We start from the raw sequence: 23,351 nt of genomic DNA on the forward strand, positions 1-23,351 counted from the left end.
TGAAATTAAAGAATAAAATTCAAAGGAAAATTTCAAAAAAGAATAGCAAATAACATATATATATATAAAATAACTGAGAAAATTCTTACCTTTCTCTGCAAAATTTAAGTGAATGTAGTATGGCAGGTCTCTTTTGACGTAAATTCCATAAATGTAAGGTGTCATCAGCCAAGGCACTCACAAGAGCTCCCTTAAAAATAAAGTGTAATATATTTTATATAGAATACATTTACACACATTAATGCTACTAAAGAGCTACCAAAAAAATCTTCCCAAATTTCAAAACTCTCTGCCAGTAGATTTAGTTCTGAGAAACATTTGCCTCACCCAAATTCTAAACAGCAGATGTAAAAGAGTGTATCATGTGTATACGTATGTATAAAAATTGTTTCAACTTCAACAATTTAAAGTATAATTTAACCTTATTAACTAAAAGTGTACTAGGATCTAGTTGGATATAGTTATAGTTGATAACTAGCTATGTAAAATTAGAAGTCAGACTATAAGTTACTTGGTCCCTATAGTTCATCCTTCCTTGACTATATGATATGAAGTAACCTTCCCATTTTATTTGCCTTAAGACAAATCCTTATGAATCCTTATGAATGTACTCTGCTTGGATCATAATTCTACTACTAGAATGATATGGAAAACAAAAATAGCATTCAGCACTGTATAATTTCAGTGTCCAAAGGGCTGAAAAATCTGACTAATTTAGAAAGTTAAAACAGCTGATACTATTAAATACTATTAAGTCTGGAGAAGAAAACCCTTGGCAGTATTTGAGAATCATGCAGGGGGCTCAGTCTCACCCCAGACCTGACAAACCAGAAATTTCAGAGCAAGGACCATTGCAGGTGTATTTTTAAAAATCTCCAGAGGTGATTCTGATGTATGAATAGGATTAAGAATCTATAGGCTAAGGCTGATTTATTAAGACATATGAATGTTTTTCCTCAAAAGAGGAAGATACTCCTTATCTGCACTGAGAGAATAAGACAAAAGACGCAACACGAAGAACTTTAATTTCAAAAAAAGATTTGCAATTCCAGTCCTTTAGGTTATTATGAGAAATCTTAAAATTTCCCTCTTTTAAAATAGGAGAGTTTCTCATTTATCTAAGAGAAAATATCTTTTATATTTATATCATTTATCTAAAATAGCTCTGAAGACAAGATTTACATTAAATGATCTCTCCAAGTGCTTTCCAATTTGAAATTCTATGAGGGCTCCTCTACTGTGTAACTCCTATTGCTACAACATCACTATTGGAAAACAGAAATATAGGAAGCCCACATACCCTTCCTTTCACTAGAAAGCATCCTCTTATCTCTATCACTTTGAAGCAGAGAAACTAAAAGGATTCAGAGTATCAAAGCTTTGTACTCTTCATTCTTACTTCCAGCAGTTTCAGACCAGGTCATCTTCTTTCTCAAGGTGTTTGCCCCATCTTTGTATTTCAAGGAAGAAGAGAAGATGTGGGGCCAAAATGGCAATCATAGCTGACTGCCTGCGGTGGCTCACTTACCTACATGTGCTTTTCCAAAACTGAAAGCAAACAGCTACTCCCAGTTGTCAGATTCCCACAGCCATCACCATGTAAATATTCATATTCTGCTAAGCATTTTTTAAAAACTGTCATTTTTAAGTACTTAAAAATGTAACATTTAAGCATGTAAAGTAACAGTCATAGCAAAGAACTTTATGATAAATTCTGTAGAAAAGCAGCTTGTGTTATGAATAATGAGAGCATCAACTAGTTAAGATTTCTAAAATTTAGGCATATAAGTATCTATTTGCAATGTGTTATTTACATTGGCTCATACTGCTTAAAAAAAAATAATCTCAACACAAGTATAAAGATGGAGAATAGGTTAGTGGTTGCCAGGGCTTAGGGACTGAGAGCAGGAGGGGGTGCAATTAATTATAAAGGGATAGCCTGAGGGCATGACTTCACGGTGATGGGACCGATCTGTAATCTTGTTCCTGCTGGTCATTACACGAAATGTATGCAGGGAATAAAACTGCATGAAACTATGCACACATACACACAATGAGTGCATGTAGAAACTGGTGGTGAAATGTAAATAAGGTCTGTAGTCTAGTTAAGAGTATTGTATTGATGTCTTTCTCTTGGTTTAATATTTTACTATTGTTACATAAAAGTTACTATTGGGGGAAATGGGGGAAGGGTACATAGGACCTCTCTATTCTGAAACTAATTGCCAGTCTAATTATTTCATAATAAAATTTTTTTTTAAAAAAAGGAAAAATAATCTCACATATGGATTCAACAACTTTCTACACTGTGATATTTTTATGTGTATTTTAACATTTTACGATGTCTATTATTCAGCTCTACACAGAATACTGAAGTTTTTAAACACTTCCTCTGACCCTGAAAAACCTACACAATTGCATATCATTTGGATCAGTTTTACTAAAATTTTTATATTACCCTCTTTAACTCTTTACATCAATATTGCCTCTCTTAAATCCTCTGATATGAAGAAAAGATTTATCAAAAGCCGAAAGTATCAAGTATTTTTTTTTCTCTCATATACATCTAGAAATTTATTCCATGAAACCCAAGGACTTAGGGGCAAAAAGAATGCCCACAAATTATCCTCACATCTAAGTATAGCAGAATCTTTCCTAGAGTAATTTTTCTTCTAGCTTTTCTAGCTTCTAGCTTTTCCTTCTAGCTTTTTTCCTTCTAGCTTCTCCTGCCTGTCACTACTTGCAGTAAACATCTACTGTCAGAGCTGCTCATACTTTTTTAAGACATGCAAACACATTGTTTACTCTGCTAATAAAATGATGTATCTCTAGCTCCTTCCAAACTTTACACTCTATCAGAAAGAAAGGCATCAATTACTTCAACCAATAAGTGACACAACAAGAACTTTGGACAATAACCAGTTTCTAATGGACTTTGGTTTCCTGGATGTATTTCAAAACAACCCACTGGAGAAATACAATTTGTTATTTATAATAAGGTCAATCTTTGAAAAAACTTTAATGTAGATTTTTATATGTTACATAACTTTCAATATTCTTGAAATAAAATTTAAATGCAGCACACTGTACCAAAAAGATCTACCTTATGCCATTCTATTTTCAATACTGTTTTGAGAAACATCTTACATTATTTATGTAACTGTCTGTGATGATGCCTTAAAGTGAATTACTATTAGCTCTGACCTACAAGAAATTCATTTTTGTTCAAATATTTAAATATAATTGCATGCAAGGATTCTGAAAGATGGGATGGGGCCCTATTTCATACATAAGCTGGTGAGATTAAAGCAATTCACTAACCTCATTAATCAGGAACTGGAGCTGGATTACTGCAGCTCCACTGTCATGCTGGCAATAACATTCTACTCCTGGACGACCAAAGCTGTCATTAATTTCATTAAGGAGTTTATGGTATGTGTGAGCTTTTTTATAGCAATTGATAAGTTATATAATAGACTCAAATATTTCAATGACCTGATACACGCTATTTACTAAGGTTGAGATTTAGAGTTAGGTGATTACACAGCAATCTAATCAGCTAGTTCCTGTTGATAATCAGAATTTTCAGAGATTTCAGGTCTAACAGAAATAAGACAACTGTCCCTTTAGAAAAAAACAATTAAAAATAGCAATATACAGAACCAAGCTACATGTATTTGATATATTTTACTCTGGCCCAAGTCTTTTTCTTTCCCTTAAAGTAAAAAGAAGAGAAAAGGGAGTTGATCTGTAGTGCTTCCAATTTTGCTGAAGTCAAGAAACAAATCTGAAAAGTAGACAAACGTCATTTTAGAATATTGCTTTTAGGTACAATCTTCTTACTGGCATCTTTCATTCCTGTAGTGTCATTTTTAAACAGTGTAAGCTAAAAATATAATGAAGAACCACATAACTATGTTTGTAATTGTGACAGGTTATATCACCAATGAATGTATCAATGTTTTACAATACGCTTGAACACAGATTAATACGTAAATATCCATTAATTTGCATATAACAGGAAACGTACAGCATTTTCTATATGTTAAGCATTATAGTAAACTTGTCATATAATTAATTCATTTCATCCTCACAACCATAAAGAATATGTAATTTTCCCCATATAAACAGATAAGAAAACTGAAGCACAGAGAAATTAACTTGTCCCAAGTCATACAACTAGAAAGTATAGCAGAAATTGAATTTGAATAAGCATTCTAGCTCCAGAGTCTATACTCTTAATTGGTAAGTTATGCTGAGTAAAAAAACAAACCCAAAAAACTCCAAACACTTACAGAACTTACTACATGCCAGGTATTGTTATACGCTTTTTACCTTCATAAACTTGAGATAAGTTAGCCATTTTAACACACTGCTACACTAATATTTTCACTAGTTAATATTAACTGAAAATAAAAAGTTAAATCTAAAAATAAAATTTGATGGGATTTAATAAAATTATAGCCCTCTTTATACGAAGTCACATTCAAGTGAACAGACTATTTCTATATTCTGTTAGTACATGCCCTATGGTTCTTCTTTTTTTTTTTTATATATTGTGTACGATTTATATGGAGGAAGATACAATAAGTTCTAGAAAGATAAAGAAAAATCATGAAAAACATATTACATAACGAAAAAGAAATACATAGATATTAATGAAAACTGGGGTATGTGGCAAGTATCAAAGCATAATGAATTTACTAACAAATGACATTCTGTACCATACATGCAATATTATGAAAGTGAATTTTGCCCACTCTGTTTTAGTGAATACTATTAACCAAAAAACACGATAGAAGATGATTTTAAATGAATTCCTAGCCAATATATACAGAGAAGATATATCAGTAAAAATGCATAACAAACAAAATGCAATAAATGTGAATGTATAGGTAGCCACAATATATATAGACAGGTATTTCAATGACAACTGGTACAAAGCAGACAGCAAAATAATAAGTGTAAAAGAATTTCATTATTGTGCTCATTCATATTTTTACCCAGCAAGTAACAGGTCTATGGTTCTTCTTAATTAAAAATAATTGTACCAAAAGGTTAAATTCCTATTTTCTATATATATATTTTTTCCTTTGATTTCTAGAAGTCTTTCTAGGTGATATTTATTTTCAATGGTTTTTATTTTATTACTAGCAATTAACTCTTCTATTATTTTATAAACTAGTAGACTAATTGAACATGTTTAGCCTATAGTACCCTACTCTTTAAATACTTCAAAATTTTTATTACTATTATTAATATCAGTAGTAGTATTTTTGCTACATCAATTGCCCAAATGCAACTACATGAAGCTAAATTTGAAATTGCTACTATTGGCACTTGGTAGTGCTACCTCACACCCTGATAGGTCAAAGATAGGTCTACATTTCTGTTCATCCATTTCTTTTGTCAGATGACAGCAAAGACCTTCACCTTTTAGCCAGTATTTCTAATTTCTAAGTAAGTCTAAGAAATTACTAATTTCTAAGTAATTCTAATATTTCCAGTTAAAATTCTTTCTGGCACCAATTAGCATATTCTATATTCCCACCTTATATAAACGGAGTAAAATTTCTCTTATCTGACCATATCAGGATTAACTAAGTTAATTAAAAATGTAAGCTACCGGGTTTCCCTGTTGGCGCAGTGGTTGAGAGTCCGCCTGCCGAAGCGGGAGACACCGGTTCGTGCCCTGGTCCGGGAAGATCCCACATGCCGCGGAGCAGCTGGGCCCGTGAGCCATGGCCACTGGGCCTGCGCGTCCGGAGCCTGTGCTCCGCAACGGGAGAGGCCACAACAGTGAGAAGCCCGCGTACCTCAAAAAAAAAAAAAGCTACTGTAGAGGATTAAAAATTCTATTTACCTATTTTTTCATAAAACATACACAATTCTGCTAATCTTGTGATATTCACCAAAGATTATTTTCTTTAAGTGTGGATCTATTACTTAGGGTTCAGAATTGTTTTTCTTAAATAAAACATAGCTGGAACTACCCGGGTATAAGATTTGCAGTTTACTTTTTTAAATGGCATTCTAAAGATACGGGAAATGCAAACTAAGTGCAACATTCGCACAGAGTCTTATTATTTCTTTTCCAGTCATCTACTGCTTTCTCATCCATATTGCATCAGACAGGAAATTTTAACTGATTAACCTTCATGAAGTCTTTCCAAAGTATCTATTTTGGATTTTTGTATTTTTAAAAACACTATTTGCATTCACATTTCATCATTATTATATATTATTAAAGTGAATTTCTTGATAATATCAAACATAAAAGGCACAAACAGATTTGTGAATACACAAAACAGATTCATAGTAAGTAAAGAATATGCAAACACCTTTACTAATTTGGGCCTCCTGGAAAATAGCCTACTGGTCTTGAAACTTCAGTATGCTGTGGGCATCTATCAATATTTATTCACAGAGAATGAAAAGTGTCTGTAGCGACCTCCCTGGTGACACAGTGGTTCAGACTCTGAGCTCCCAATGCAGGGAGCCCGGGTTCAATCCCTGGTCAGGGAATTAGATCCCATATGCATGCCGCAACTAAGGAGCACACCTGCCACAACTAAGACCCAGTGCAACCAAATAAGTAAATAAAATATGAAAAACTAAATAGATTAAAAAAAAAGTGTCTGTAAATCCAGGAAGTCAGTTATATGGAGATCAAGAAAGGTTTTACTCTTACTCTGTGTGTGACACTATTCTAGACAAAATTATACTTTTTATGACATTAGTATTAATATAGTCATTTTACTTCTAGCTAAGATGATAAATATATTTTCTTAAAAATAAGAACCACTTACTGAGTATCTACTAAGTTTTAGCCACCGTTTCTTAAATCCTCACAGTAACTTTAAAAGTTTGTTATCCCAGGAGTTCCCTGGTGGTCTAGTGGTTAGGATTCTGGGCTTTCTCTGCTGGGGCCTGGATTCAATCCCTGGTCGTGGAACTGAGATCTCACAAGCCACATGGCACAGACAAAAATAAATAAATAAATAAAAGTTTGTTATCCATATTTCACAGATGATAATTCTGAGGCTTAGAGAAGTGTTTTTTTTTTTTTTTTCCCCAAGGTTACTACTGATTTATTTCCCTTTTCCTTCGGAAAGGGTAGTACTGTGCTGCAACCAACCCTGAAGGGTCCTAACACTAAAAAAGCCCTATGGGGAAAAATTTTATAACAAATCATTACTTCATAATAACAAAGTTTAAAATTAAATTTTAAGTAATGGATATTGCTTATATATAATCAAGAGATATTAGTGTGGAAAGAACACAAGTTTCAGAGCAAGTAGTTCTCAATCCTGGTGGTATCAGAATTCTGGCTCTACTGCAGATTTACTAAACCCAAATTACTGGAGAAGCAGCTTGAGTGGGTATTTTGTTGTTGTTGTTGTGTCCACTGTTATTGTTTAGGTGCCACAGGAACATCTGAGGCACAGCGAGAATTAAGACACCTACTTTCAAGACAATGCCAGCTCCGTAATTAGTTGCTGGGATCTGTGAAGAATTATTACACCACTCAAATTTCTCTATAAAATGCTATCTAGTCTAGCTTGCAGAATGGTGGTGAGAATTAAAACTGCAGACTAACCAGATGGTGGCTATTATCATTATTTAACACAATGTATTCACTACTTTAACAAGAATTAAAGTTATCTTACAGTGAACAAATCGTAATGTAAGAATGTCAACTCAATATATTAGATCACAAAAGACCATGTCATAGATGCAAATATTCATATCCTTTCCTACCTATGATTATTGCATATATGGTTCTCCTAATATTTGGCATTACTAAGTATTAACAGTTTTATTAAAAAATGGTCACTCACTACAACAAAGGTCTTCTTGGAAAATTCACATTTATTGTGGCTATGTTCAAAACTACATGAGAAAACAAAGCATCTGAAATGAAAATGAAGAAAAGCCAAAAGGAAAGATTACATATAAATAATCTGCAAAGATATTTTTTATATGTAGAAATATTCACTTATTGATCTGACATCTGCCCTTTTAATCCACTGTAAGGCAAATCCAAATTAAAGGCTACACTGAATATTTCTTGGTGTCAGTTTATCTTACTTTCTAATTCTGAACTCCAATGTATCCTTTTAAAAATGTTGCAATCTTCCTATCTTAGATACCTTTAGTCTCAATTTTTCTACTGCTCACCTATCAAGAGCTTTGATGTCTACCTAACCAACCAGTCCTCTTTGTTTCTGGAGTAAATCAGCAGTTTATCTGACCCATGACACAGGCCAGACACTTTCTGCACAGCTACACTCATGGTTTTTGTCCAGATAAGCACCATTAGAACTCCTGAAGAGGAGCTGCAGAAGGCAAGGCTGTTTGGTTGGGAGCAGAGTCGTTGAATACAGACATGATCTTTGAGTTCAGACATGATCCTCAGGGTGAGCAGACATTCAGTCCTGTCTAAAACAACCATAAGACATTTGGTCCACACCAAAAGGTTCTTGATATTGGGTCCTGTCCAAAACCATTTTGCGTAGACCAAATATGCTCATGGGCGTTTTGGATAGGACTAAATTTAAAGAAACTTTTGGCATGGACCAAATGTCTTATGAGTGTTTTAGACAGGACCAAATGTCCTGCATTTTTTAATAAAACTGTTAATACTTAGTAATGCCAAGCAATAGGGGAAAAAGAAATATTTAAGGAAAAAAATAACATAATAAACCTACCAGTTAATGAAGAATAATCAGGAAGACATATGTAATGACAGATAAGCAGAAACAAAGACTAGATCCAGTAAAATCTTTTATTTTATAATACTGTACCACAAATTAAAAATCAAAATAAGCATTCATCCAACTGTCTAAATGGTTATTATATATACATATATATTTGGTTGGAAAGGGAGAGAGAAAAGAGGAATTTGGAGGCTTTTAAGTACATCATCATCATCGTAGTAGTTAAGACTTGTTGAACACTTAATGTGTCAAGCACTATACATGTATTACCTCAGAAGGAGTACCCTCTATTATAAGCTCAGTTTTGACAAATTAGGAAACTATGTACAACAAGGTTAAATAAATTAGCCAAAGCCATACAGCTAGTTAGTAAGGATGCTGGGGTTTGAACCCAAACAGTCTAACACCAGAACATACACAGATAGGCAGAGACACACACAAATCAAACCTCACTGCCCAAACAGCCAATTTTCACATGTAAATGTCACTTCCTGACTTATTTTAAGTCATTTTAAAACTGGAGAATTAACAATGAGGAAATACTTAAAATCAGTATCACTAAAGTCAGACTTGTCTAAAACAATAAAACTAGACCAAATGTAACTTTTAGTAGAAAGTAAACACCATAAAACCAATTAGGCATAAACAATAAACCAATCAAAAATTTTTTTCTAGGTTCATTCTTCATGTTTGTTCATGGTAATAAACACCTATTTTAATAATGAAGCACTATGGACAAGCAGAATAAGCAAAAAGCTGGAGTTTTCTTTCTCAAAATCTGGAGTTCTGTATCTCAAAATTTCAACTAGAATTAGAATAGTCTCCTTACAAATATCATCATGTGTAAAATGATGAGCCAACAAACATTTTAGAGACTATAGCCATGTGAGAGGAACAGTTCTTAGTAAAGTTAAATAAGATACTAAAATGAGTAAACAACCCTGTCTTCAAAAAACAGAATCAAAACACTGTATTAGTAAAATAAAGGAAGAAAACCACATGATCATCCCAATAGAAAAAGCCTTTGACAAAATCCAATGCCCTTCCATGTTAAAGCACTCAAGGAGAAAGGAACTTCCTCAACTTGACAAAGGCCATATATGAAAAACCCACAGTTAACATTATTATACTAATGCTGAAAGACTGGATGCTTTTGTGCTAAGCTCAGGAAAAAGACAGGATGTCCACTTCTACCATTTCTACTCAACATTATTATACAGGACGTTCTAGCCAGGGAAAACAGGCAAGAAAAAGAAATACAAAGTGTCCATGTTGCAAAGGAAGAAATAAAGTAAAACTATCACTACACGATCTTGTAGATGGAAAATTCAAAATCTGAAAATTTACAATAAACTAAAAAATTCAATAAAAAACTATTAGAATGAATAAATGAGGTCAGCAAGGTTGCACAACATAAGATCAATATACAAAAATCAACTGTACTTCTACATACTGGCAATAAACAATCTGAAGTGGAATTAAGAAAATAATTCCATTTATAAGAATGTCACAAAGAATAAAATACTTTGGAATAAATTTATCCAAAGAAGTGCAAGACTTGTGCACTGAAAACTACAAAACATTGTTGAAACAAGATCTAAGTAAATGGAAAGACATCCCATACTCATGAAACAGAAGACATAATAATTGTGAAGATGGCAATATTCAAACTGACCTACAAAATTAACACAATATCAGAATCCCAGCTGTTTGCAGAAACTGACAAGCTGATCCTAAAATTCACATGGAAATGCAAGGAACCCAGAACAGCAAAATAATCTTGACAAAGAAAAAAGTTGGAAGACTCACAATTCCCCAATTTCAAAACTTACTACAATGTTATAGTAATCAAGACAGTGTGGTATTAGCATAAGGGTAGATATATAGATCAATGGAATGATCTAAGAGTCCAGAAACAAATATTTATGATCAATTGACTCTGACAAGGATGTCAAGACACTTTAATGGAGAAAGAATAATCTTTTCAACAAATGGTACTGGGACAAATGGATATCCACATGAAAAAGAATGAATTTGGATCCCTATCTCACACTATATACAAATGCTAGCTCAAAATGGAACAGAGATCTAAATGTAAGAGCTAAAACTATAAGACTCTTAGAGGAAAACATACGAGTTAATCATTGTGACCTCAGATAAAGTCATGGTTTCTTAGATATAAGACCAAAAGCACAAGCCACAAAGGAAAAAAAAAGATAAATTGGACTTCACCAAAATTAAAAGCATTTGTGCCTCAAAGGACACCATCAAGAAAGTGAAAAGACAATCCATGGAATGAGAGAAAATATTTGTGAATCATATCTTATAAGGATTTAATATCCAGAATATATAAAGAGCTTTAACAACTGAACAAAAAGACCACCCAATTTAAAAATGGGGAAAGAAAAATGAATAGACATTTCTCAAAAGATATGCAAATAGCCAAAGTATATACGAAAAGATGCTCAACATCATTAGTAATTAGGGAAATGCAAATCAAAACCATAATGAAATATCACTTCACACCCTCTTGTATGGCTGTAATAAAGACAACAGCAAGGTTTGGTGAGGATGTGGAGAAATTAGAACCCTCAATTATTGCTGGGAGGAATGTAAAATGGTGCAGTCACTTTGGAAAATAGAGCGGTAATTCCTCTATTATATACTCAGAGTTAACATATGACTCAGCAATTCCACTGCTATGGATAAAAATAAGAGAAATGAAAACATACATACACAAAACTTCTACACAAATGTTCACAGCAGCATTATTCATAATAGCCAAAAAAGAGCAAAATCCAAATGTCCATCAACTGATCACTGGATAAATAATATGTAGTAGACTTATACAATGGAATATTCAGCCATAAAAAGAAATAATACACACTACAATATGGATAAACCTTGAAAATATCACGCTAAGTAAAAGAAGCCAATCATAAAAGACTACACATTATATGACTACATTTATATGAAATGTCCTAAATAAAATCTATAGAAAAAGAAAGTAGATATGTGGCTGTGAAGGATTGGGTAGAGAGGGTGATGGGGATGGATTGCTAATAGGTATAAGGTTTCTTACTGTGGTAATGAAAACGCTCTGAAATTAAAAAGTGCTGATGATTGCATAACTCTGAATATAATGAAAACCACTGAACTGTATACTGTAAAAGGGTGAATTTTATGGTATATTCAAATATTTCAATAAAACGTATCTTAAAAAAGAATCAGCTTGAATGAATGAAAACAAATAGCCAAAAATAAGACTGAATTTAAAGCAAAAATGATTGTAGTTACTAATGAAACAAGTTACAACATTATATTCTTAAATATAATTTAAAAATCCCTTTTATCTGAGATTTAAAAATATCTTTTATAAGCAACAAATGAATATAACTATTTAGCAATCTAAATGAAATGCAGCATAGTAAGAGGGCAAAATAAGACTAAACATTTTTGCAATTAAGCTTTTTTCTTTCTGTCCTGCACCCAATTTTTAAACATTTTAATTTCATTCAAGATTTGAACACAGAAGTATTCAACAGATAAACAATGAATACGCAGTGTTCTCTTAAACAAATGAAGACCTCAATCATATAAAGAAATAGTATGGTTTTAGAAACACATAAGAAAAATCCCAAGAAAAATATGTCTTTTCCTTTATAAATCATGATCATTTATGTTCCATCTAATAGTGTAAAATACACATTAATCCTTAAAATATACATATAAAAAATTTTCAGGTAATTCCAATATAAAAAACAATTTATTGGGCTTCCCTGGTGGCGCAGTGGTTCAGAGTCCGCCTGCCGATGCAGGGGATAAGGGTTCGTGCCCCGTTCCGGGAAGATCCCACATGCCGCTGGGCCTGTGAGCCATGGCCGCTAAGCCTGTGCGTCCGGAGCCTACGCTCCGCGATGGGAGAGGCCGCAACAGTGAGAGGCCCGCGTACCGCAAAAAAAAAAAAAAAAAAAAAAAAAAGTAGGGAAAAGATGCTTTGGTTCAAGATAGTAAGCTGAACATACATGTCTGCTATAACTTTGTTTTAAGAACCTGCTAAAAAAAAGTACAGCCAAAAGATAAAAAAAACTTGGAAAATATAAGAAAAAAATGCACTATAAAAGACTTTTAGGAAAGGTAACATCGAATAAGAGAAAAAAAATGTTATCAAAGAAGTAACAGGTCAAAAATGTATTTTACTTAGTTTCTAAAAAAATAATAATAATAATGTGTCTTCAGATGGAAGTACCCAGAATGATAAATGAAATAAGACCCATATCTAAATATACCACTGTAAAATCTTATCGCACAAACGCTTAAGACCCTGTAGCCTATCAGGAAAAAAATTACCATTTGGATGGCAATAATAACACAAATAAAAGAAGAAACAAAGCAGAGCTTCTTATACTAAAGACTCTACTTTGTCTCCACATTTCCCATCTTGTAGCTCTTAAAAGGTAAAGACAGCAAGCAACAGAATATTCCTTAACCATGTCTGCTTAACCCACTCATTTCTCTTAATTGAGAACTTTAATATGCATTGGGGATATAAATCATAGTCCCTATCCTCAAAAGTCTTAAACTCTAGTAATGGAAATATAAAAGCAAGAGAGCAGACAGGTGCACAGATACTCCCAAATGGTGTTCATTTTTGTAGACAAGAATTTAGCTTGAAAAGAAAAAACACTTTCCAATTACTTTCACGATCGTCAGTTCATTTGGGCTTTAGCCTGTCTTACAGTATTCTATGTCCATGCTGTTCTTTTGTTTTCCTCCTTCCTTTTTATATAATTATATTGAATTCTGTTGGTACTTCCTTGTTTCCTTCAACAGGCATCACCTGTGACTAGTAGAATAAAATATAGTAAAAGAATCAGGCAATGGGACCCCAGCCAGTGATAAGTTCTGAAAGTACAACTCCTAGGCAAGTTTCACTGCTGCCACTACCACTGATTACACACATATTTGACAACCTCTACTTTTATGAAGAATGTGGTAATATCAAGAGTGGTATATACTTAGGAAACTGTTAAGATTTTTAAGATTATGTACCTTCTCAGAGAATCTGTTCATTAATTCCTGTCACCAAGGAAAAAGGCAAAGAAAGTACTGGCATTATTCCAACATCTACAGAAGTGACATCTTCAATTTTCCAACCTAGAAAGAGAAGATTGGAGTACCTATAAAATGGAAAAGAACTGGAGAACTTTGATATCCTGTGCAGTTTCTGAAGATACACTTATATCCTGCAAAGTTTAAAAATAAGAATATGGAAAACTGTATTTTTCATGAACTCGTAAGTGACTAATAAATTATCCCATGTTTAATTATGTAATATTCTGTGAAATAATTTTCTTTGAGCAGATATTCTGCTAACAAACCAAGAAAGACTTTTAAGGGTAAATTGTTCCTTCCTGCCACAGTAAAAATACTAAACCCAAGAGCACAATTTTAATCCATCAGAAACCCTGAAGATTTCCACTAACTTCTATTACCATTTCTTTTAGTACATTCTTAGACTTTTAGCAAACAGGGTAATTCATAACTCTTTAAGTAGTCTAGTAAGCCTTCAAGGTGTCTACTCTGAATTGGCTTACTTTTCTGTGAATAAAAGATCAGTGGATGATTTTTATTTTTAATGGCCTAAGTCTTGAACCATAATGTGATTATTTTTCAATAACGAAGTTAAAATCTAAATACCACCATAGTGTGGTCAAAGAATATTGATGAAAGCATCCTTAAAACAAAAAGAGGGTGAACTTTAGCATCAGACCAACTCTACCATTTACCCTGAACATAAACAACAAATCAATTAGCACGTGAAAGCTTTCATTTCTTTGTTATTCTATACTGTTATGAGGAATAAATGGGGGGCAACAAATAAAAGGGGCAGTACATCATACATTTATCCTGGTCAAGATAATACAACCTATTCAAAAAAATAAAATTTCTGAAAGTAGCAGATAGCCAGAGAAAAAATGGAAATACATATCCTGATCTGTGATAACTAAGACAACCTATGTGTGCTGCAGAGTTCTCTTCTGTGAAGTGCTTCGCCTGCCTCCTTCGTCTCATCAGTGTGAGGATCACCTGCAAGCTTGAGACTAGACTTTTCAACCTCATAATTAGACTCCATGGTCTTTTTTTTTTTATTGCTGGTTCTCATATCCAGCGATACACTGCTAGGAAGAGGAATAATTCAAACCCGGAATTCCAGTTCCTTTCCATCTTCATAAATATTTTGTACAGCTTCACAGCTCTGTCTCCAAAGGCAATGATAGAGCAAAGTGTCAGCTTATTTCCTTATGGTTGGTTATACCACAAATCTCAAGATGTTACGATTGCTTTAAAATGACATCCTTTCTACACACACTGTACTGAACATGATTCTCATCTATCATTTGCCTCACTAAGAATACTACTACCCTGTCTACCAAACATTTAACCAGTGCTTCTCAATTCTGGCTCTACATTATAAGCATCCATGGACATTTAAGATAAAAAAAAAATTACAGATGTCAAACCCCATGCCAGACTCACTGAATCAGAATATCTAGAGAAGAAATCCAAACACATGTTTGGGCATTGTTTTTTTTTTTTTTCAGCTCCACAAATCATTCTAACGTATATAGCCATGGTTCAGAACAACTGCAAAACCTTGTGGGCTAAAGTATAACTAAACATTATCTTCCACAAAATTCATATATTGATATACATACACACATATTGTATATATATATATATATGAATAATTAAATTATTCTGTTTGAAGAAAGAAAGTCTGAAAAATTATTATGAATCCCCTTAATATCTCATCGCAGGTCTTACTTTCCAAACTTCTAAAAATTTGCTACTTCCATCTGAACTAGTTCTAATCAACTTGATAGGAATATGCTCAAAACAAGAACTTAAGTCTTTACCAAAGTTTAAGATAGTGAAGAACATCTCATTTTGTATTTTATGACCTATGAATGTATTTGCAATACAAAGCCTTTGTCAAACAGCAATTATTTTCACTTTCATAGTACAGTACCCCAACTCTATAGTTTCATCTGCTTGACAAACATCAATTTAAAAACCTCTTTTTGAAGATCATGTGTTTTTCACCTATAAAAATTAATACAGACTTCCTATTTGTCATCCAGCACATAGGAAATTTGGAAGTTGTCATTCTGTCCTAACAATAAATAAAAAGCTGTTCACACTAAAAATCAACAACTCTTCTTAGATTCATAAGACAAGTGAGGTCACAGGGCAAATGGCTGCCCCTAAAATTGCAGACGCAGATAGGCCAATACAGAAAATCACAACTTACTGAAACAAACCAACCAGCAGACACCTCTGCAGGAATCAGTGCTGGGGTAGGAAAACCTAAACTGTACTTGATGAACTGCTGAAGGCCTAAAGTAGACAAGTCTGCTAGAAACTCCAGGAGGACCCAGTCATGGGAGGGATCCCCATACATTAGTGAGTTTTACCTCCATGGGCTCTACCAGGTTCTCACAGTGACTATCTGAGAAAAATCCCCTCCCACTTCCAGGAGGGGGAAAGGGAAAAGCAACCATTTTTAAATACACTGGAGCGTTCTGTTCATAACAAGGTCTGCCCTCTGGAGAAACTAAGGAGAGCCTAAACTGCTGGGGGGCTTATCAGAGCCTAACTGACCTGAAGGAAGGGAAATATACAACTTCAACCCACTCTAGCCATCCTAACTCCTCTGAGGGAAGTGGGAGGAGAGGGGAACTGAGGAGCGCCTGTGTAGTTCACAGTCCAGAAGCACAGGCTTGCTCAAAGACTACGACCTAACAACGCTTCCCCTCCCCGTACCACCAAAAATCAATCCAGACACAGACCTTACATCCTTCACAAAAATTAACTCAAAATGGATGGTAGCCCTAAATGTAAAACTCCAAACTATAAAATTCCTATAACGTAGGAGAAAACCTAGATGATCTTGTGTATGGCAATGACTTTTCAGATACAACACCAAAGGCACCATCCATGAAAGAAAAAAATGGTAAACTGGACTTGATCAAAATCTTCTGCTCTGTGAAATGCAGTATCAACAGAATGACAAGATAAACCACAGACCTGAAGAAAATATTTGCAAAAGACACATCTGATAAACTACCATTATCCAAAATACACAGAGAACTCTTAAAATTCAACAATAACAAAACAAACAACCCAATTAAACATGAGCCAAAGACCTTAACAGACACCTCACCAAAGAAGATACACAGATGGCAAATAAGCATATGAAAAGATGCCCCACATATGTCATTGGGGAAATGCATATTAGAATAAGGAGATACCACTACAAACCTATTAGAAGAGCCAAAATCCAGAACTGACAACACGAAATGACGACGATGACGTGCAGCAAAAGAGCTCTTGTTCATTGTTGGTGGGAATACAAAATGGCACAGCTATCTTTGGAAGATAGTTTGGCAGTTCCTTACAAAACTAAACATATTCATACAATACAGTAGTCACACTCCTTGGTATCTACCCAAAGGAAATGGAAATGTATATCCACACATAAACCTGTGCATGGATATGCAGAGCCACTTTTTCAAAATTGCCCAAACTTGGAAGCAACTAAAGATGTCCTTCAGCAGGTGAATGGATAAACAAACTGTGGTACATCAGACAGTGGAATATTATATAGCACTAAAAACAAATGAGCTATCAACTATGAAAAAACATAGGAAACTTAAATGCATATTACTAAGTGGAAGACAATCTGAAAAAGCTACTTACTGTATGATTCCAAATATGTAACATTCTGAAAAAGGCAAAATTATGGAGACAGTAAAAGGATCACTGGTTACCAAGAGGTAGGGGAAAGGGAGGGATGAAAAGGTAGAGCACAGAAAATTTTTAGGGCAGTGAAACTGTTCTATACGATAATACAATGGTGGATACATGTCATTATACATCTGTCAAAACCCACAGTATGTACAACACCAAGAATGAACCCTAACATAAACTATGGACTTTGGGTGGTGATGTGTTAATGTAGGTTCATCAACTGTAACAAATGTACCACTCTAGTGGGGGATGCTAATAATGGGGGAGTCTGTGCCGAGTGGGAACAGGGGTATATGGGAAATCTCTGTACTTACTGCTCAATTTTGCTGTGAGGCCAAAACTGCTCTAAAAAGTAAAGTCTGCCAAAAAATTAATATGTTAAGAAATGAAGCTAGCCACATTCTCATGATTATAAGGGTGGACATAATTTTTACTGCTCACTCACAATTCTAACATCCTGCTAGTCTGCTATTTAAGCAAAATTATGACGTGCACTATTTCTACAGTAAAAATTTAACGAAATGCTAAAATTAACCATGAAAGATGCATAGGTCAACATTTAAAACTTCCTTAATCCAACACAATTGTAATATTTTACAGTAAATGTCAAATGGTATTTGAAAAATTGTCAGTCAACTGCTTTCTTTTCATGTGAGTGAAACATCAAAACAAAGTAATTGCAGCATCTACACTAAAATATAATTATAGCATTAACTGGGTTGAAACAGGCCTCTAGTTACATCTTCCACTATTATTCTGAATAAGAATTTTTTATTATTTTTGAATAGAGTGGTTCAAAAATATTCATCCTTATTATTTACTGCTTTGGAGTTAGGACTGTCTCTAAAGGGGTCAAAATGAATTATATTTATTATCACAGGCAATTCTTCAGAATGGCGTTTGATACATAAATATACTTTCAAATGAACCATTTGCTCAGTCGTCTATGAAATATAGTCATAAATAATCATGGCCTGGGTTAAAGAAACAAAAAGGAACATACATTCTCACATATCATATAACAATCTTTTATCCCAGCATCCATTCTCAGATGCTTAATGGCTAAGTTCTTAAGTATGGCCATGTGAATTTTAAAAGAAAAATAAAACACATTATGAAAAATACAGTACAAAGACTGCATAGATGGAAAATCTGTTTCAATACTTTTCCTCCCTTTCAAAAGACAAAAAGGAAAAAATACACAAAAGGAGAGCAATTTGGCAGAAAGTACTGCAATAGTTGATGCCACTAGATTTATAGTCACTTTTGGCAGAGCACTGCTGTGAAAAAGCAGAGGTGCTGCTATTACAAGAAAAGATTATGTACTTTCAAGAAAGGGTAGGATTAATCTCTCTTCAACAGACAACCTCACCAGGAAAAGCTTCAGAAGTTCCAGAGAGCCCTTACTGAAAGGGAAACACAACCAAAAACCATAAAACAAAACATTATTTAACAATAATTACCATATAATTTCTAAGTCTATATTATTTTTCCAATTAACATCCTGTGTTTAGCAAACCCTAACTTCCAAACGAAGACTGTACTAAAACCAAAAGTATTAGCTATTGTTTTTAGTTAAAAACCTTTGTATTCACTCCCAGTTTAAGGGAATGTTACTCTAGATCAAGGCTCATTTTTAAATCATAGCACCAGTAAATATAAAGAAATATGCTCAGTATGTCATCATTTCATTTGTCTTATATAACAACTTCCAAAAGGATTAACACCAGTTGGAGAAATGAAACTAAGTAGAAATTAGCCTTATTTACTGAATAAAATTTATATTTACTGCTAATGAAAAACGATGTAAACAGTGGGGAACTATAAAAATTTTTCATGGCGGATATAATGTTTTCAATTTGTCCCATGTATGTTCATTCCAAGAAGGGACATGCAACATATCTGACTCTTAAAGAAGGTAACCATGCACCTAAATTTGCTTCTAAGAGCTTTATGAGGTTTTTTTGTTATTGTTGTTAATACATTTTTTCAGGTTATTTTCTCCCACAGTGTAAATGATTTATTTTTAATCAAAATTTGCAGACATATAAGAAATCACAATATTTTAATAAAATATTTACATTCACTGTTATTTTTAAAAGTATCTAAATGTTTCTACATAGCTCTATATAATATTAATGAAAATATTAGGAAAAAACTACAAATGCCAATATATTTTAAATTAAAATTAGGAAGTAAAGGGCTCAAACAATACTTCAATAGAACTGATCACTGAATTGTCCCCAAACAATGCCTGATAAGTCATCTTATCACACTAATTATAAATCACCAGAAAAATAATGCATCTTTCATAGGATCAAAAAATACTTATGAAAATAATTTAACTTGGTATATAGCAGTACCATATATCATTGATTCTTTAAAATAGTTTTCTACTTATGACTAAAAGATTAAATGGATATGTGAGTGTAATTTATGAAACTTAACTATAAAAATGTCAGTAGTAATTCCTTCCTGAGTATTCCTCTCCAATTTAAAAGCAAGGAAGCCTAATAAACTAAAGAAGGGATGGCAAACTTCAGCTTGTGGGCTGAATCTAGTCCACTGCCTGATTTTATAAATAAAGTTATATTGAAATATCTACACTCCGTCCTTCACATATTGTCTATGGCTGCTTTTGCGCTACACTGGCAGTGTTGAGGAGCTGGGTCAGAGACAATAAAGCCAAAATATTTACTATCTAGCACTTTACAGAAAAAGTTTGCAGACTCCTGAATTATAGATTTAGACCTTCATTACTTCATTTGTAGGCACACACACACTCATCTTTTATATGATATTTAGTAGAGAAGATATTAAGCTAATCATTTAAGAATCTGTATGTTCTTTCTGTTTTGATTGTATAATTGTATATTGACCACTGTCTAATTTCTGGCCTCTTTATAAGGCAGAGGATACTGCTCGATTCTGATCTGCACTGCTTTGGACTCTACTGCATCTTCTCATATGCTTTAACATTTCTGACAGTCTATTTTAAAATAAAAATACCTCAATATTATAGCTATAATTTCCAAAAGGACTAGTTTTAGCCATTTAATGACTATGTGATATTACGAATAAAGGATGGTAATGTAGAAATTTAGATTTTAAACGCTGAATTAAGAAAAAGATTGCTACATGGGTGGAAAAAGGGATGGAATTAAAACCAAAAATACATCACAAAGAGAAAGGCACTGGGCTTTAAAGGATTACTTTAACAGGGAAAAATGTATTCTAGACTAGAGGTCCCCAACACATTAGTGTTCCTGTTAGGAACCAGGCCGCACGGCAGGAGGTGAGCAGCAGGCGAGCCAGCAAAGCTTCACCTGCCGCTCCCCACTGCTCCCCATTGCTCGCGTTATCGCCTGAACCATCCCCCCTCCCCCATCCGTGGAAAATCTGTCTTCCATGAAACCGGCCCCTGGTGCCAAAAAGGTTGGGGAACAATGTTCTAGACTTAAGGAATCACTAAACACATGGCCCATTGTGGAACACTGAGTAGTAAGGAATAAACTGTCAATGATTCTTTCCCCTTCCCCTCCTTCCACCCAAGCCCAAAAATAAAAACAAAAGTTACACATAAAAGAGAGCTAGTATCCAAAATTTCTTTAAAATGAAATACAAAAGAATGAGAGATTAAAGCAATTGGGACTGCTAAATCTGCAAGTAGATGACTGTTATTTAAATTTTTCAAAAATGTTAAAAATTGTAATAACAATATGTGGAAGACAACTAACTTGTCTTTCTTCTTTGGTGTTGCAAATAAATATTAGAAATAGGTTTAAATTAAAGTACAAGACCTATTATATAGAAGCCTGAATATCTTCACAGGAAGAAGTTTGAGTAATTAAATCCAAAGGTACTATTGATATTTCCTCCTTAGAATGATTTACATCACATGTGACTAAGGGAAGGGAGATGTATCAAATACCTTTTGGTAGTCTTTTATGATTATAGTTTATGAACTCTTCGTTTATTTTACAAAAATCAAGTCAACAGTCACTTTGTTTTGCTTCCTAGGAAGTTTTATAGTACTATATTATGTTTAATAAAAGGCATTCAAATATAAAAGGTAGTATACAGTAAAACATCCTTTTCTCTTTGTCATTCTGCTATATTCTTAAACAGACATCTGTTTAGTTCGAACCAAAGACATTTCATTAATCTGCAGTCCCAAGATACTGAATATACCTTCCGATGATGATAGCACCAAATCAGGACCGGATATTCTCATTCAAGCATTATCACTCACAGTGTTGACACTCTGATTATTAATTTCCTTCTTGTAAACAAGGTGTCACTTCCAATGCATGAAGTTAAAGTCAAAAAGTGACACCCAAAGCTTATCTTTTATTTAGTGATAATCACCCCTATAGTCCACTTACTTACATGCACAGTGCTAGTTATTACTTTTCCAACTTACTATACAATTACTCAAATTACATGCTAGCAAGTCAATGAAATTAGTCTCTATTAAATTTCTTACATAAAAATTAATAAAATCATATGATTAGGAACCCAGTATTATTTTTAAGCAATCTCATTTTAATTTACATCCTGACCATTAACACCCAATAAAGGAAAGTAAACTTTGTAAATAATATTTGAAAATGGCCCAAGTTTCCTATGTCATTAATGAGGCCCTACCGATTAAACAAAGGAAAAGCAATAACCCACCATCCTAGTACTCAATGTGAGCTGCTGTTTCATCAACGAAAAAAGTGTATCTCACATGCTTTTTCCTCCTCCCTTTTGTAAATAAAAGTTTATAACTGTGCATCTGCTGACTTATTATGAATGCAGGCAACGGGTACAAAGTAAAGGGACCCACAATGGGATTGAGTCCAACACTTCACCCGCTTTAACAGATACTCAGAACAACCAATCAGAAGACAACTCTAGACAGAGATGGTCCAGAGCATTCCCAAATCCTCCACAGAAAAAAATTCAAGATCCTAGAGCCGGAAGGACTCTTAGAAATCACAGATCCCAATTTCCTCATTTTACAGAAAAGGAAATTAAAGCCTAGAGATTTTAGTTGGCTTATCCAAAATTAGTCTGAAGACTAGAACACAAGCTTTTAATAAGGGAATTCTTCGAACATTCCTTTACCTTTTTCTGTCAGGATGGCAAAGTCAAGTTATATTTTTAAAAGCAAATTATACTAAAAAAACAAATGGAAAACAAAGACAATACCTAGCAGAAATAAAAACCCATTTTACTTAAAGTAAAAAGGCTTACCAAGCACAGACTTGATTCCCCAGTAATTAACATATCCCTTTTCAATCCCATTTAGATTCTATCATACCTTGTTTCCCTCCACAGGAAATTCATTGCAAAATAACTGCTTCCAGGCAGACACCTTTTCTGGTAGTTTCTAAAGTAAATGTGCCTATTCTCCTTGCTGCAGTAATCCACACTGAGAATCATAACCTACAGCTGACACAGTACTCATTCTTCCTTTTATACAAAGTCCTCCTCAGTGAGGAGCTAAGAGTTGAGAAGTATTTCGAAGTCCTTGTTTTTCCTCTACGGCTAGAATTTCAAATGACTAGAGTTCTTCTATGAACAAAAAGGATGGCGGGGTAGAAGAGTAACAAAAATTTGGCTAAATTCTAGCTGAACTGTTTCATTTTTAACTACTTTGAACAAAAATCTGTTTCCAAACCTTTTTTCCAGTTTTGTTAATTACAATAAAATAAAATTAATAAGCAGCAAGTCAAACATTGCAATGCTAGCTATCTTATAGTACAAAGCCATTAAACAATCACTTATCACCTACTATGTGAAACAAACTTTCACAATCATTTATCACCT

The 23,351-nt window shown here is 33.7% G+C and overlaps 1 protein-coding gene across 11 annotated transcripts in view; it reads right to left on the minus strand.

The window, feature by feature from the left end:
- STXBP5 (syntaxin binding protein 5) overlaps positions 1–23,351 on the minus strand; it is a 167,960-nt gene that overhangs the window by 137,732 nt on the left and 6,877 nt on the right. For all 11 annotated transcript variants that reach the window (XR_010933634.1, XR_010933632.1, XR_010933633.1 and 8 more), the window contains exons 3-4: positions 3,322–3,403; positions 90–190 (exon numbers count right to left, since the gene is read on the minus strand). Coding sequence is in view for 8 of the 11 variants with exons in the window: in XM_067701835.1 (XP_067557936.1) it covers positions 90–190; positions 3,322–3,403 (183 nt within the window). In the remaining 3 variants the exon portion in view is untranslated. The remainder of the gene's footprint in view (positions 1–89; positions 191–3,321; positions 3,404–23,351) is intronic.

The sequence above is a fragment of the Pseudorca crassidens genome, chromosome 13, assembly GCF_039906515.1.
Source record: "Pseudorca crassidens isolate mPseCra1 chromosome 13, mPseCra1.hap1, whole genome shotgun sequence".
NCBI classification, from domain to species: Eukaryota; Metazoa; Chordata; class Mammalia; order Artiodactyla; family Delphinidae; genus Pseudorca; species Pseudorca crassidens.